Below are 13748 nucleotides of genomic sequence, written 5' to 3' on the forward strand. Positions count from 1 at the left end.
CAGCGGGGAGCCTGCTTCCTCCTCTCTCTCTCTCTGCCTGCCTCCCTGCCTAATTGTGATCTGTCTGTCAAATAAATAAATAAAATCTTAAAAAAAAAACAAAAACAAATGGCATTGGGAAAACTGAAGAGCAACATGCAAAAGAATGAAACTGAACCACTTGCTTATAACCATACACGAATATAAACTTGAAATGGATTAAAGAACCAATGTGATACCGGAAACCATAAAAATCCTAGAAGAAAGCACAGGCAGTAATTTCTTTGACATTGGCTGTAGCAACATTTTTCTAGACAAGTCTCTTGTGGCAAGGGAAACAAAAGCAAAAAAAGACTATTGGGACTACATCAAGATTAAAAGCCTCTGCACAGCAAAGGAAACAATCACAAAACTAAAAGGCAGGGGCGCCTGGGTGGCTCAGTCATTAAGCGTCTGCCTTCGGCTCAGGTCATGATCCCAGGATCCTGGGATCGAGCCCCACACTGGGCTCCCTGCTCAGCAGGAAGCCTCTTCTCCCTCTCCCACTCCCCCCGCTTGTGTTCCCTCTCTCTCTGTGTCTCTCTGCCAAATAAATAAATAAATCTTAAAAAAAAAAACAAAAAAAAAACCTAAAAGGCAAGCTACTGAATGGGAGAAGATACTTGCAAATGACGTATCTGATAAAGGGTTGGTATCCAAAATACAAAAGAACTTATACAACTCAACACCCAAAACACAATCCAATTTAAAAATGGGCATAAGATATGAACACACATTTCTCCAAAGATGACATATAAATGGCCAACAGACACATGAAAATGTGCTCAACATCATTCATCATCAGAAAAATGTAAATCAAAACCACAATGAGATACCACCTCACACTAGTCAGAATGGCTAAAATGAAAAAGGCAAACAACAGGTGTTGGCGAGGTTGTGGAGAAAAAGGGACCCTCATACACTATTGGTGGGAATGTAAATTGGTGCAGCCACTGTGGAAAACAGTATGGAGGTTCCTTAAAAAATTAAAAATAGAGTTACCACATGATACAGTAATTCCAGAATACAAAAACACTAATTCAATAAAATATGCACCCCTACATTTATTGCAGCATTATTTACAATAGCCAAATTTAGAAGAAACTCAAGTGTTCATTGACAGATGAATGGATAAAGTTATGGTATATAGACACAATGAAATATTAGCCAAAAAAAAAAAAAAAAGAATGAAATCTAGCCACTTGCGACAACATGGATAGATCTAGAGAGGATAATGTTCAGTGAAATAGAGAAAGACAAATACCATACAATTTCACTCATATGTGGAATTTAAGAAACAAAGGGAAAAAGAGACAAACCAAAAAGCAGACTTAACTATAGAGGATGTACCAGACAGGAGATGGGTGGTGGGGATGGGTGAAACAGATGACAGGGATTAAGAGGACACTTATCATGATGAGCACTGAGTAATGTACAAAACTGCTGAATCACTATATTGTACTTCTGAGACTAATATAAAATTTTATGTTAACTATGCTGGAATTTAGTAAAACAGAAAGAAAAGAAAAAGAAACCATAAGCAACTAAAAAAATCCCAAAGCCAAAAAACAAAAAAAGACCTATCAGACTTCATCAGAATTAAAAATGTTGTGCCAAAGGACACCATCAAGAAAATGAAAGATGACCTACAGAATGGGAGAAAATATTTGCAAACTATGTATCTGATAACGCTCCTATATCCAGAAACTAAAAAGAACAATTACAACTCAATAAAAACACAAACAACCCAACTGAGAAATAGTCAAAGGATGGATGGATGGATGGATGGATGGATGGATTATTCATTCATTCATTCATTCATTCATTCATTCATTCATTCATTTATTTGACAGAGATCACAAGTAGGCAGAGAGGCAGGCAGAGAGAGATGGGGGAAGCAGGCTCCCTGCTGAGCAGAGAGCCCAATGGGGGGCTCAATCCCAGGCCCTTAGATCATGACCCAAGCTGAAGGCAGAGGCCCAACCCACTGAGCCACCCAGGCACCCCTAGTCAAAGGATTTGAACAAAAATTTTTTCAAAGAAATAAAAGGCAAATATGCACATGAAAAGATGCTCAACATCGTTAGCCATCAGGAAAACACAAATGAAAGCTATAATGAGGAAAAAAAAACCAGACAAGAACAAGTGAACAACTGTAATCCTCATACACTGCCAATGGAATTATAAAATTGTGCAGCCATTTTGGAACATAGTTTGGCAATTCCTCAAATGTTAAAGTTACCACATGACTCAGTTACTCCATACACATACACGAGAAATTTATATGTTTGTACAAAAACCTGTACACAAATGTTCATAGCAGCATTAGTCATTACAGTCAAAAAGCACAAACAACCCAAATATCCTTCAGCTGATAGATACATGAAGTTGTGGTATATCCAAACAATGGAATATTGTTCAGGCATGAAAACAAAGTGCTGATACATTGAAAACATTATATTAAGTGGTATCAGCCAGATTCAATAGGCCACATATTTTATTATTCCATTTATATGAAATATCTAGAAAAGGCAAATTCATAGACAGAAAGGAGATTAGTAGTTGCCAGGGGCATTGGGAGAGGGAATGGAGAGTGACTGCTTAAAGTTTTTGAAGTGATGAAATAGTCTTACAATTAGATAGTGGTGATAGCTGCATAACCATGTGCATATAATAAAACCAGGGTAAATTTTATGGCATGTGAATACTATCTCAATAGAAAAGAGAAAAAGACATTAAAAAAAAAAAATGTTGCCCCTGGTTACTTGACAGGTTTAGTTAGGAATGACAAAAATTATAGTCTGCTTAATATAGTATCACATACTGTTCATTCCCTATAAATTTATACTTAACAGTTAGAGTTTTTAATGTTTTGTAAAGAAATTTTAGAGACCACAGACTAATCCTACTTTTTCCATTAAGATCAGCTTGCTTGATTTCAGCTTCCAAATTCACTTTTAGGGTCCCAAATTCTCCTAAAATACCTAGGAAATCTCATCTGAAGCCATCTTTAAAAAAGCATAAAGAAATAATGTGATAGCATGTAGTTTAAGGATAATGTGATTACCTACCTGTAATTCCTCTGCTGTGGAAACATCTAGTCCTGTTAAATCTTGTATTCTCATATTAATTCGAGACACCACGGGGTTTTCATAGCCCGAGAGCCAGGCACTAAGAACAAGAAGAAAATATTACTTATTATGTGTCAATACAGAAGGATTAATAGCCATCATTTTAAAAGCCAAAATATATGGGACATTAAGCCTTTATCTATAAACATTTAGTCAGCCTGCTTGTTTGATACGATTTTTACTAAACAATGTTGTAATTTAAAAAAAAAAAAATGCTACGTTTTACAGTTAAAGGTTAGAAAAGAAAAAACATTACAGAGTTTCTTTGGACACAGTTGGATTAATGTAAGAAGGCTATATAAGGGCTATTACATTGAGAATTCTTAAAAATTCTGTAAAAAGACACACCAAAGTGAAAACAATTTTTCTTTTTACATAAGGTATAAGAACTGACTGGGGTGGAGGTCATAGGGTTTTTAGCCTGATTTATATAGTATAAATATTTTATAAGAAAAAAAATTCATGTAGGGGCGTTTGGGTGGCTCAGTCAGTTAAGCATATGACTCTTGATTTCGGCTCAGGTCATAATGCTCAGTGGGGAGTCTGCTTTGGATTCTCTCTCCCTCTCCCTGAGCCCCTCGTCCTGCTCACACATTCTTTCTCTCTAAATTAAATAAATCTTTAAAAAAAAAAAGAAAAAAATTCATGTGTTACTTGCATAAATAAAAATAAGTTTTTAAAGATATCAAAACACACTCAGTAGGACAACTATAAGAAAAACAGGTGGACAGGGGCACCTGGGTGGCTCAGTCAGTTAAGTGTTCAACTTTTAGCTCAGAGCCTGATCTTGGGGTCTTGAGTTCAACCCCCATGTTGGGTTCCATGCTGGGCGTGGAGCCTACTTAAAACAAAACAAAAAGATAGTAACATGTGCTGGTGAGAATGTGAAGAAACCCTCATACATTGCTGGTAGGAATGTAAAAATGGTACAGCCACTTTGGATGACAGTTTAGCAGTTCCTCAAACTATTAAACATACAGTTACCATATGACTCAGCAATTCCACTTCCAGGTATATACCCAAGAGAAATTAAAACACAAGTTCGTAAGTTCATACAAAAACTTGTACATGAATGTTCACAACAGCATTATTAATAATGGCCAAAAAGTGGAAATAATCCAAATGTTCACCAATTGATAAGTAATACATAAAATGTGATACATCCGTATGATGGATTATTGTGCCCTGAAAAGGAATCGGGTACTGATACGTGCCACTATATGGATGAACCTTGAAAACATGATGTTAAATAAATAAGATACAAAAGACCACATACTATGATTCCATTTATAGGAAATATCCAGAATAGGCAAATCAACAGATAGACAAAGTAGATGATTGGCTGCCAGAGGAAGGAGGAAATGGGGAGTCCCTGCCAATAAATATAGGCTTTCTTTTTGGGGTGATGGGAATGTTTGGAAATTAGATAATGGTAAAGGATGCGCAACTAAAAAGACTAAAAACCACTGAATTATACACATCAAAGAGTGAATTTTTTTTTTTTTTTCAAAGAGTGAATTTTATGGTATGGGAACTACAGCTAAATAAAAAAGGGCACCCCAAATTAAACTATCTCCTTTGCATATGCTTTTTTCCTGGTCTATCAGCCTTTTTCATCTTCACTTCTCTCATCAACCTGATTTCGTGATCCATCATTTCAACAACATTCTCGTTAAATGCCTAAATTAAACTGTCTGGCAAAAATAATATCCTCAATGAATTTTTTTCTCTAAGCTCATACCTGTGTTACCAAACCCTGCTGGAAAAAGTCATGAAATAGGACAAATGCATTCCACTAATAATTCAAGAACATCAACTTCAAATGGGACCTTCCTACTCCTACTCTCAACCCACCTCAGCTTCCCCGGTCTCTCAGTACCTACCCCATACTACTTCAGAGAAAATAGAAACCATACAATCTACCTACATTTGCATCTGTCTGTTCTTTTGGTTCATCTAGCTCCTTCATTCTAGTTCCAAAGAGTAAACTTCTCTCCATAATCTAAGGTTAATCCTCTGCCTTAGATTCTATAATTTTCTGACATTTTAGGAAGCATAAATCATTGATTAGCACTTTTCTCTCCTACATAATCAGCTTTCCTTCCCAATTCCTCCCACAGCTTTTAATTGAGCTTAAGTCTCCCTTCCCTTAAATAAATAAATAAACATTGGGTGCCTGGATGGCTCAGCTGGTTAAATGTCTGCCTTTGGCTCGGGTTATGATCTCAGGGTCCTGGGATCGAGTCCTGCATCAGGCTCCCTGCTCGGTGTGGAGTCTGCTTCTCTCTCTACCTCTCGCCCCACTTGTGTGCTCACTTGCTCTCTCAAATAAATTTTTTAAAATGTTTTAAAAACAAACACTGAAAATTCTTTCCCTCAGGGCACCTGGGTGGCTCAGTGGGTTAAGTGTCTGACTTCAGCTCAGGTCATGATCCAGGGTCCTGGAATCAAGCCCCGAATCAGACTCCCTGCTCAGCAAGGAGTCTGCTTGTCCCTCTGCTCCTCCTCCCACTTGTGCTTGTTCGCTCTCTCTCTCTCTCAAATAAAATCTTAAAAAAAAAAAAAACATTCTTTCCCTCAAGGCCTGTCTTCCTCCAGCTACCAACCTCTTTTTCCTCCCTCTGTAAGGCAACTTTTTCCACAGACTTCATTTCTTTTTTAAGATTTTATTTTTTTTTCCCTTTTTTGAAGATTTTATTTATTTATTTGAAAGAGAGGCAGTGAGAGAGAGCATGAGCGAGGAGAAGGTCAGAGGGAGAAGCAGACTCCCTGTGGAGCTGGGAGCCCGATGTGGGACTGGATCCCAGGACTCCGAGATCATGACCTGAGCCGAAAGCAGTCGTCCAACCAACTGAGCCACCCAGGCGTCCCTAAGATTTTAAGTAATCTCTACACCCATTGTGGGGCTTGAGCTTACAACCCCAAGATTAAGAGTTCTACCAACTGAGCCAGCCAAGAGCCCCAATTCTTCGTTTCTTAATCCATTCCAATCTAGCTTCATTCCCTTACCACTCCATCAAAACTGTTCTTGCTAATATCACCCATAACTACTGTGCTACTAAAGCTAACAAGATTTTTCCAATTCTCCTTGTATTTGCTCTTTTAGTCATAGCTAACTATTCATCCTTCTTGAAACTCCTCTTCACCAGTTCTCCAGGATTCCTTCAGTCTCTCTGGTTGCTTGGCTTTGGTCTCCTTTGTAGCCTCTCCCACTATATTCTGTCTCTCTCCAGGTGCCCCACCATCACTTCTTCAAGAACATGTTCCATCTAACCCCAAGGCTAGTGCACATGCTCTTCTCTCTGCCCAGAATATTCTTTTTCACTTTGCAAAGATCAGACTTTAGATTAACATTTTAGTCATCCTTCTTCAGAGAAGACTTCCTTGACTCCTCCCTATCAAAACTGCTTTATTTTTATTAAGAGGAAAAGGAAGGAGGAGGAAGAAGTTGTTTTTCCTAATCACAACATTAAATTGACATGACATGCTATTAGAACTGAACCAAGATAGGGGCACCTGGGTGGCTCAGTCGGTTAAGCAGCTGCCTTCGGATCAGGTCATGATCCTATATGTTCTATAGTTCTAGATCCTATATAGTTCTATCAACTATACTTGACCCTCAGTAGGGGTGTTGTAGTTTCAAACAACTTTTATAGAAATAGATTTTAAAATAAGTTTTAATTTCACTGAATAGAGATTTTTATCACTCATGCACCTATAGAAAGTAATTCGAGCACATACACATTTGCCTACATATGTGTGTGTGTATATATGTGTATTTCGAACATAAACTACTTTTACCATTAAAATAAACTAGACCACAGGGACAAACTATGAGAAACAGTTTGTATTCCTTAGAAATTCTTTTCTAGGTTGAAAAGAAAAGTAGTTTGCTGAATGACCTGATGGAAGCTATAGGCTTTTCATCATTTCTTAACTACACCTAGCCATGTCTCACCACCATCGCTGCTACACGCATGTCTACTTCCTCAGCAGCATGAGCCTCTAATGTGTCAAAAAACAGGTGGTTGTTGACCGAGCATTCAATGCTGCTGGCAGTCTTTCAATAACTGTCTCCATTTTATGTCAATTCTTGGCATCAAGGAAACTATCCACAAGCCCAAGAATATCTTCCTCTTTAGAATGCACATGTCATAGTTTCTGTGCTTCTACCTCCCCGAAGAATAGATATACACCATCATCCCAGCTTTTCTCCATTTCCCAGACGCTAGAATGCCATCTTATTCTTATTCTATCTTATTCTCCCAGCTGTAAAATGCTGCCTTCCACATGAAGCCTTGCATTTGTGTCAGTACCACGGTCTTTCCATCCAGAGATGTCTAGCAGCACACATTATCTACCACGGTCTGGATCATCTACTGCAGACTATCCACCCCATTCCCAGATGCTGCAGAGGTCAAAATACCCTAACCTAATGGGAATCCTCTTCAGCTTGTTACCTCAAAAGACTGAGATCCTATTGGCACTCTTCCTTCCAAGAGGGAAGAAGTATTTTCCTCTGCAATTAATTCTTAACATTTTCTCTGATATAAGGAAATGAGATGCTCTTCACAAAAGCAATCACACTTGTAGTACTTTTGATATATAACAAGACCACAGTGACTTCGGTGGGCACCTGCTGGATGCTACTATGGGAATCACCCTTGAACCAGAAGGTGCAGGGTGGTGGTAGCTGTATCCACAGAACCATTCATCTCAGAGCTGGCAACTGCCTGCAACTGAGCACATCAGGGAGAGGCAACCTCCATGCCCCTGAAGTGGAGAAGACAGCTGCCTCTGTGTTTTTATAGCACTATATATCTTACTTTGTCGAATTTATCACAGTTACTGTATATTAATTTATTGTTTAATTAAGGTAAGATGTCTTCATTCAACTACTAGTCCCAAATACATATAAATTTTGCCTGGTTTTGCTCACCACTACATCCGCAGAGCCTATTACAGTGCCTGGCATATAGCAGATGCTCAATAAATATTTGCTGAATAAAGAGTTATAGAGACTTCTCAGAACTAATTCAAGATTTATTATATTTTACCATAATTACTTGTCTGGTGATCCCTTGCAAATTTATATGGACTGGCTGAGTAGAATTCCTCAGTGTAGCAGAAGTAGGAGGGATCCAAGAATTTTGCTATTATAAAGGGTGTAGCAGATAAATATACTAGGAATTTATTTCTCCAAATTCTGAGTTCCTAGTAGAACTAGCAGCTAATCTAGTCTGTCAGTGTACCTGTCTTTCTAACCAGCAACAATCTGGTACCTTAACATACTGGATTAGCTCCTAGTTCCACTAGGAACTCAGTCAGAATAGGGAGAAAGAAGTTGTAACTCAATTTATCCATTACTTCCTCTCTTTGTCTTTAATCTTTTCTTTGACAATGCTTACTCTTCAGCCTAAAGCTTCCTGCCCAAGAGTGCCTTCACTTTTGCTAGTCTTACAAATTACCATCCCAGTCTTTCACTTTACACTTTTAAAATTATAAAAGCAAGAAATGTGGGGCATCTGCGTAACTCAGTCAGTTAAGCATCGAACTCTTGATCTCAGCTCAATTCCTGAACTCAAGCTCTTGAGTTTAAGCCCAATATATGTATGTATGTATGTTATGTATATGTATGTATGTGTGTGTGTGTGTGTGTGTGTGTGTGTATGAAAGCAAGAAACATCTGTTATATTCAATAAACCGTCCTGGGACAATGGATAACCACATGCAAAATAAAGAAGCTGGGCTCCCTAACTCATATCTTTAAAAAACAAAACAAAACAACAACAACAAAAAAGAACTCAAAAGGGATTAAAGACCTAAATGTAAAAGCTAAAATTATAAACTCTTAGAAAAAAAACTGTAAGTGTAAATCTTTGTGATCTTAGACACTAGTTTAGCTATGATATTAGAAGTAAAAGCAACAACAACAAAAAAATAAATTGGGGATCCTCAAAAAATTTTGTGCTTCAAAGGACACCATCAAGAAAGCAAAAAAACCAACTCAGAGAATGGAAGAAAATTTCTGCAAATCAAATGTCTGACTTGTGTCTAAAATATATAAAAAGGCACGTGGGTGGCTCAGTGGGGTAAGCCTCTGCCTTTGGCTCAGGTCATCATCTCAGGGGTCTGGGATCGAGCACTGCATTAGGCTCTCTGCTCAGCAGGGAGCCTGCTTCGCCCCTCTCTCTGCCTGCCTACCTACTTGTGATCTCTCTGCCAAATAAATAAAATCTTTAAAAATAAACAAATAAAATAAAATATATAAAGAGCTATTACCACTGGGGCGCCTGAGTGGCTCAGTTGTTAAGCATCTGCCTTTGGCTCAGGTCATGATCCCAGAGTCCTGGGATCAGCCCCACATTGGGCTCCCTGCTCAGTGGGAAGCCTGCTTCTCCCTCTCCTACTCCCCCTGCTTGTGTTCTCTCTCTCACTGTCTCTGTCAAATAAATAAAATCTTAAAAAAAAAAAAAAAGAACTATTACCACTATAAAAGATAACTCAATTTAAAAATGGGCAAAGGATCTAAATAGTCTCCAAAGAAAATATACAAATGGCAATAAGCACATTGAAAGATGCTCAACATCATTAGCCACTGGTAAATGGAAATCAAAACCACAGTGAGATAGCATATCACACCCACTAGGATGGCTATAATCATCGAAAAGACAGCAACAGGTGTTGATGAGGATGTAAAGAAACTGCAATAACCCATACGTTGCTGGTAGGATTATAAAATGGTACTGCCACTTTGGAAAAGTTTGGCAGTTCCTCAAATGGATAAATATAGAGATACCATATGACCTAGCAATTTCAGTCCTAGGTATATTCCCAAGAGAAATTTAAACTTATGTTCACACAAAAACTTGTACAGGAATGTTCAGAGCATCATTGTTCATAATAGCCAAAAAGTAGAAACAACTCAACTGTCTATCAACAGATGAAGAAAACATAAAATACGTGGATAAGAATAAAATTATAAGATTAAAAAAAAAAAAAATTCCATACGTGGAATATTATTCAACCACGAAAAGGAATGAGGTACAGATACCTACATCAACATCAATGAACCTTACAAATACGGCAAGTAAAAGAAGGCAGATACAAAAGGCCACATATTATATGATTTTGTTTGTGGGCAACATCCAGAACAGGGCACCTGGACAGCTCAGTCAGTTAAATGTCTGACTTCAGCTCTGGTCATGACCTCAGGATTCTGGGATCAAGCCCTGCGTTGGGCTCTGTGCACAACAGGGACAGCAGGGAGTTTGCTTGTCCCTCTCCCTCTGCCCATTCCCCTGCTCGTGCTCTCTCTCATACAGATAAATAAAATCTTAAAAAAAAAAAAAAATCAGTAACACACAAATCCATAAAGATAGAAAGTAGATTAGTGGTCACCCAGGGCTGAGCTGGGGTGGAGGGGGGAGCTGAGGATTGGGTAGTTATTGCTAAGGAGTGCAAAATTTCTCTTTCAGGTAATGAAAATGTTCTAAAATTCAATGTGGTGAGGTTGCCTGGGTGGCTCAGCCAGTTAAGCCTCCGGCTCAGGTCATGATCCCAGAGTCCTGGGATTGAGCCCCACATCAGGCTTCCTGCTCAATGGGTAGCCTGCTTCTCACCGCCTGCACTCTCTCTCACACTCTCAAATAAATAAACAAAATCTTCTAAAAAATGAAATAAAATTCATTGTGGTGAGGGACACACAACTCTGGATATACTAAAAGCCACTTAACTGTACATTTTCAACCAATGAATTGTATGGTTTGTGTATCTCCCATTAAAGTTATTTAAAAAAAGAAATACTTATAAAAATTTCAAAAAATGCAAACAATGCAACAAATTTCAATCCCTCTCCTAGTCCCACGCCTCACAGATAAACCGTACATTATAACAAATAGGTACATATCCTCTCAACATTTCTCCCTGTGAATAAACAAATATACAGAGAGAATTTTTCAAAAAATACTAATCTACTCATCTTCCAATCTCCCACATCAATATACACATTCACTTTTTCCCCCTGAAAGTACTTCTGACATCTTTCTAAAGCAATACATAAAGCACTACCTCAGTTTTAAAAAAAAAATACTGTGGTAAAAAATATGTAACATACAATTTACCATTTAACCCATTTTTATTTTTATTTTTAAAAAAATTTTATTATTTAACAGAGATCACAAGTAGGCAGAGAGGCAGGCAGAGAAAGGGGAAGAGGGGTAGAAGGCTCCCTGCCGAGCAGAGAGCCCCATGCGAGGCTCCATTCCAGGACTCTGGGATCATGACCTGAGCTGAAAGCAGAGGCTTTAACCCACTGAGCCACCCAGGCACCCCCATTTAGCCCAATTTTTAAATGTAAAATTCAATAGCATTCACAAAGTGTACAATGATCACCACTATTTCCAGAACTTTTTATCATCCCAAACAATCTGTACCCATTAAACAATTTGCCATTTCTCTCTCCTCCCAGCCCTTGGTAACCTCTAGTCCACTTTTTCTCTGCACGAGTGTTTCATTCTACACACCTTCCATAAACAGAATCACATAATATTTGTCCTTTTGTGTCTTATTTCATTTGGTATAATATCCTCAAGGCTCATCCATGTTGTGCACATATCAGAATTCCATTCCTTTTTAAGGCTGAATAATATTCCATTATATGGATATACAACATTTTGTTTATCTATTCATCCATGAATGCACACCTGGGTTGCTTCCACCTTTTGGCTACTGTGAATAATGCTGTTATGAACATGGATGTACAAGTACCTGCTTGAGTCCCTCCTTTCAATTCTTTTGGGTATATACCTAGCAGTGGAATTTCTGGATCAAATAGTGACCCTATGTTTAGCTTTTTGAGGAAATAACAGACTCTTTTCCATAACAACTATTATCACTTTACATTCCCATTCCAGTGTTTCTTTTAGGTATGGCTTTTCATTCTTTTTTAAATTTTTTTTTAAAGATTGTATTTATTTGAGAGAGAGAATGAGGAAGAGCACAGAGGAAGAGTATGGGAGAAGCAGACTCCCTGCTGAGCAGAGAACCTGGCATCAGGCTTGATGCCAGGACCCTGAGATCATGACCTGAGCCAATGGTAGATACTTAACTGACTGAACCACCCGGGCACCCCCATTTTTTTTCCTTTTTGAATATTTATTTACTTATTTATTTAAGAGAGAGAGAATCCCAAGCAGACTCTGCTCCAAGGGCAGAGCCTGACTCAGGGCTCCATCTCATGACCCCAACATCATAACCTGAGCCAAAATGAAGATTCGAATACTCAACTGAGCCATGCAGGTGCTCCTGCTTTTCATTTTAAAATAAAGTATCTTTACTTCTAAAATGACCATGAAGGGGTGCCTGGGTGGCTCAGTAGGTTAAAGCCTCTGCCTTCAGCTCAGGTCATGATCCCAGGGTCCTGGGATCGAGCCCCACATCGGGTTCTCTGCTCTGCGGGGAGCCTGCTTCCTCCTCTCTCTCTCTGCCTACTTGTGATCTCTGTCAAATAAATAAATAAATAAAATCTTAAAAAAAAATGACCATGAAGGGGATGCCTGGGTGGCTCAGTTGGCTGGATGACTGCTTTCGGCTTAGGTCACGATCCCAGAGTCCTGGGATCGAGTCCCACATCGGGCTCCCAGCTCCATGGGGAGTCTGCTTCTCCCTCTGACCTTCTTCTCGCTCATGCTCTCTCTCACGGTCTCTCTCTCAAATAAATAAATAAAAATCTTAAAAAAAAAATTTAAAAAAAAAGTTAAAATGACCATGAAGGTCTACCAATAAAGCACTGGTTAAATAAGGTTATTTCTACTTTTTCTCCTTTACAAATAATACTGTAATGAAAATTTTTGTGTATTTTTGCACACTTGTGGGACTATCTCTGTAGGTCAAACTCCTAGATGTGGAACTGCTAGATGACTTTTACATTTTGATGAATGATATCAAACTGTTCTCCCATAAAGTATTTTATACTTTTACCATATGTTTATAAGTGCCCATTTCAGAAAATACTTGCCAGTATCAATCTTTTTCATTTTTGCCAATCTTAAAAGAAAAATATTTTCTTTAGATTTTTTAAAAAGTCTTATTTTGCACTTTTAGTTACACCATAAATGATCTCAATGGAAAGTCTGAGGCTTAGCACTTAAAGTTGTTGATGATTAATGGTTAAAAAATAAACTGTTATCTTAATTGTGTTCTGTTACTGTCACTAGAGAGGAAAATAAACTATTTATGCATATAAAGTTATTACACTTAATTTTTTACCTGAAATCCTCTCCAAAATATAATAAAAGGTTCTCTTTAGCTGGAGAACTCTATAAGTTTAAAACATTTCATTCACCTGGATCCCAACTCCTAATCTGTCTTCAGCAACACTGTTAGAGATCTATCAGGTAATATAAGAAATTAGCCATGAATTTATATTGTTATAACATTGCTCAAAAGTTCAGTGGAGACACTGAGGATACTGTAACATGTATTAACTGTCTATTCTTTAGGATTTGGAAGTCTTTTTCCTGCATTAAATTAAATCAACAGAAATCAAGATTCTTTCTTCTAAGTACTCAGTGTTTTTAACCAAGTTAGAATGTTAAG

General features: G+C 38.0%; 1 protein-coding gene and 1 pseudogene across 3 annotated transcripts in view; both read right to left on the bottom strand.

The window, feature by feature from the left end:
- Positions 1-13748, bottom strand: part of LOC111145255 (prolyl 4-hydroxylase subunit alpha 1) — a 79088-nt gene that overhangs the window by 18348 nt on the left and 46992 nt on the right. For all 3 annotated transcript variants that reach the window (XM_022500049.1, XM_022500051.1, XM_022500050.1), the window contains one exon: positions 3090-3189. In XM_022500049.1, coding sequence (XP_022355757.1) covers positions 3090-3189 — 100 coding nt within the window. The remainder of the gene's footprint in view (positions 1-3089; positions 3190-13748) is intronic.
- Positions 7302-12502, bottom strand: LOC111145256 (annotated as a pseudogene).

The sequence above is a fragment of the Enhydra lutris genome, unplaced genomic scaffold (assembly GCF_002288905.1).
Source record: "Enhydra lutris kenyoni isolate GAN:26980312 unplaced genomic scaffold, ASM228890v2 scaffoldscaffold12, whole genome shotgun sequence".
Taxonomy (NCBI): Eukaryota; Metazoa; Chordata; class Mammalia; order Carnivora; family Mustelidae; genus Enhydra; species Enhydra lutris.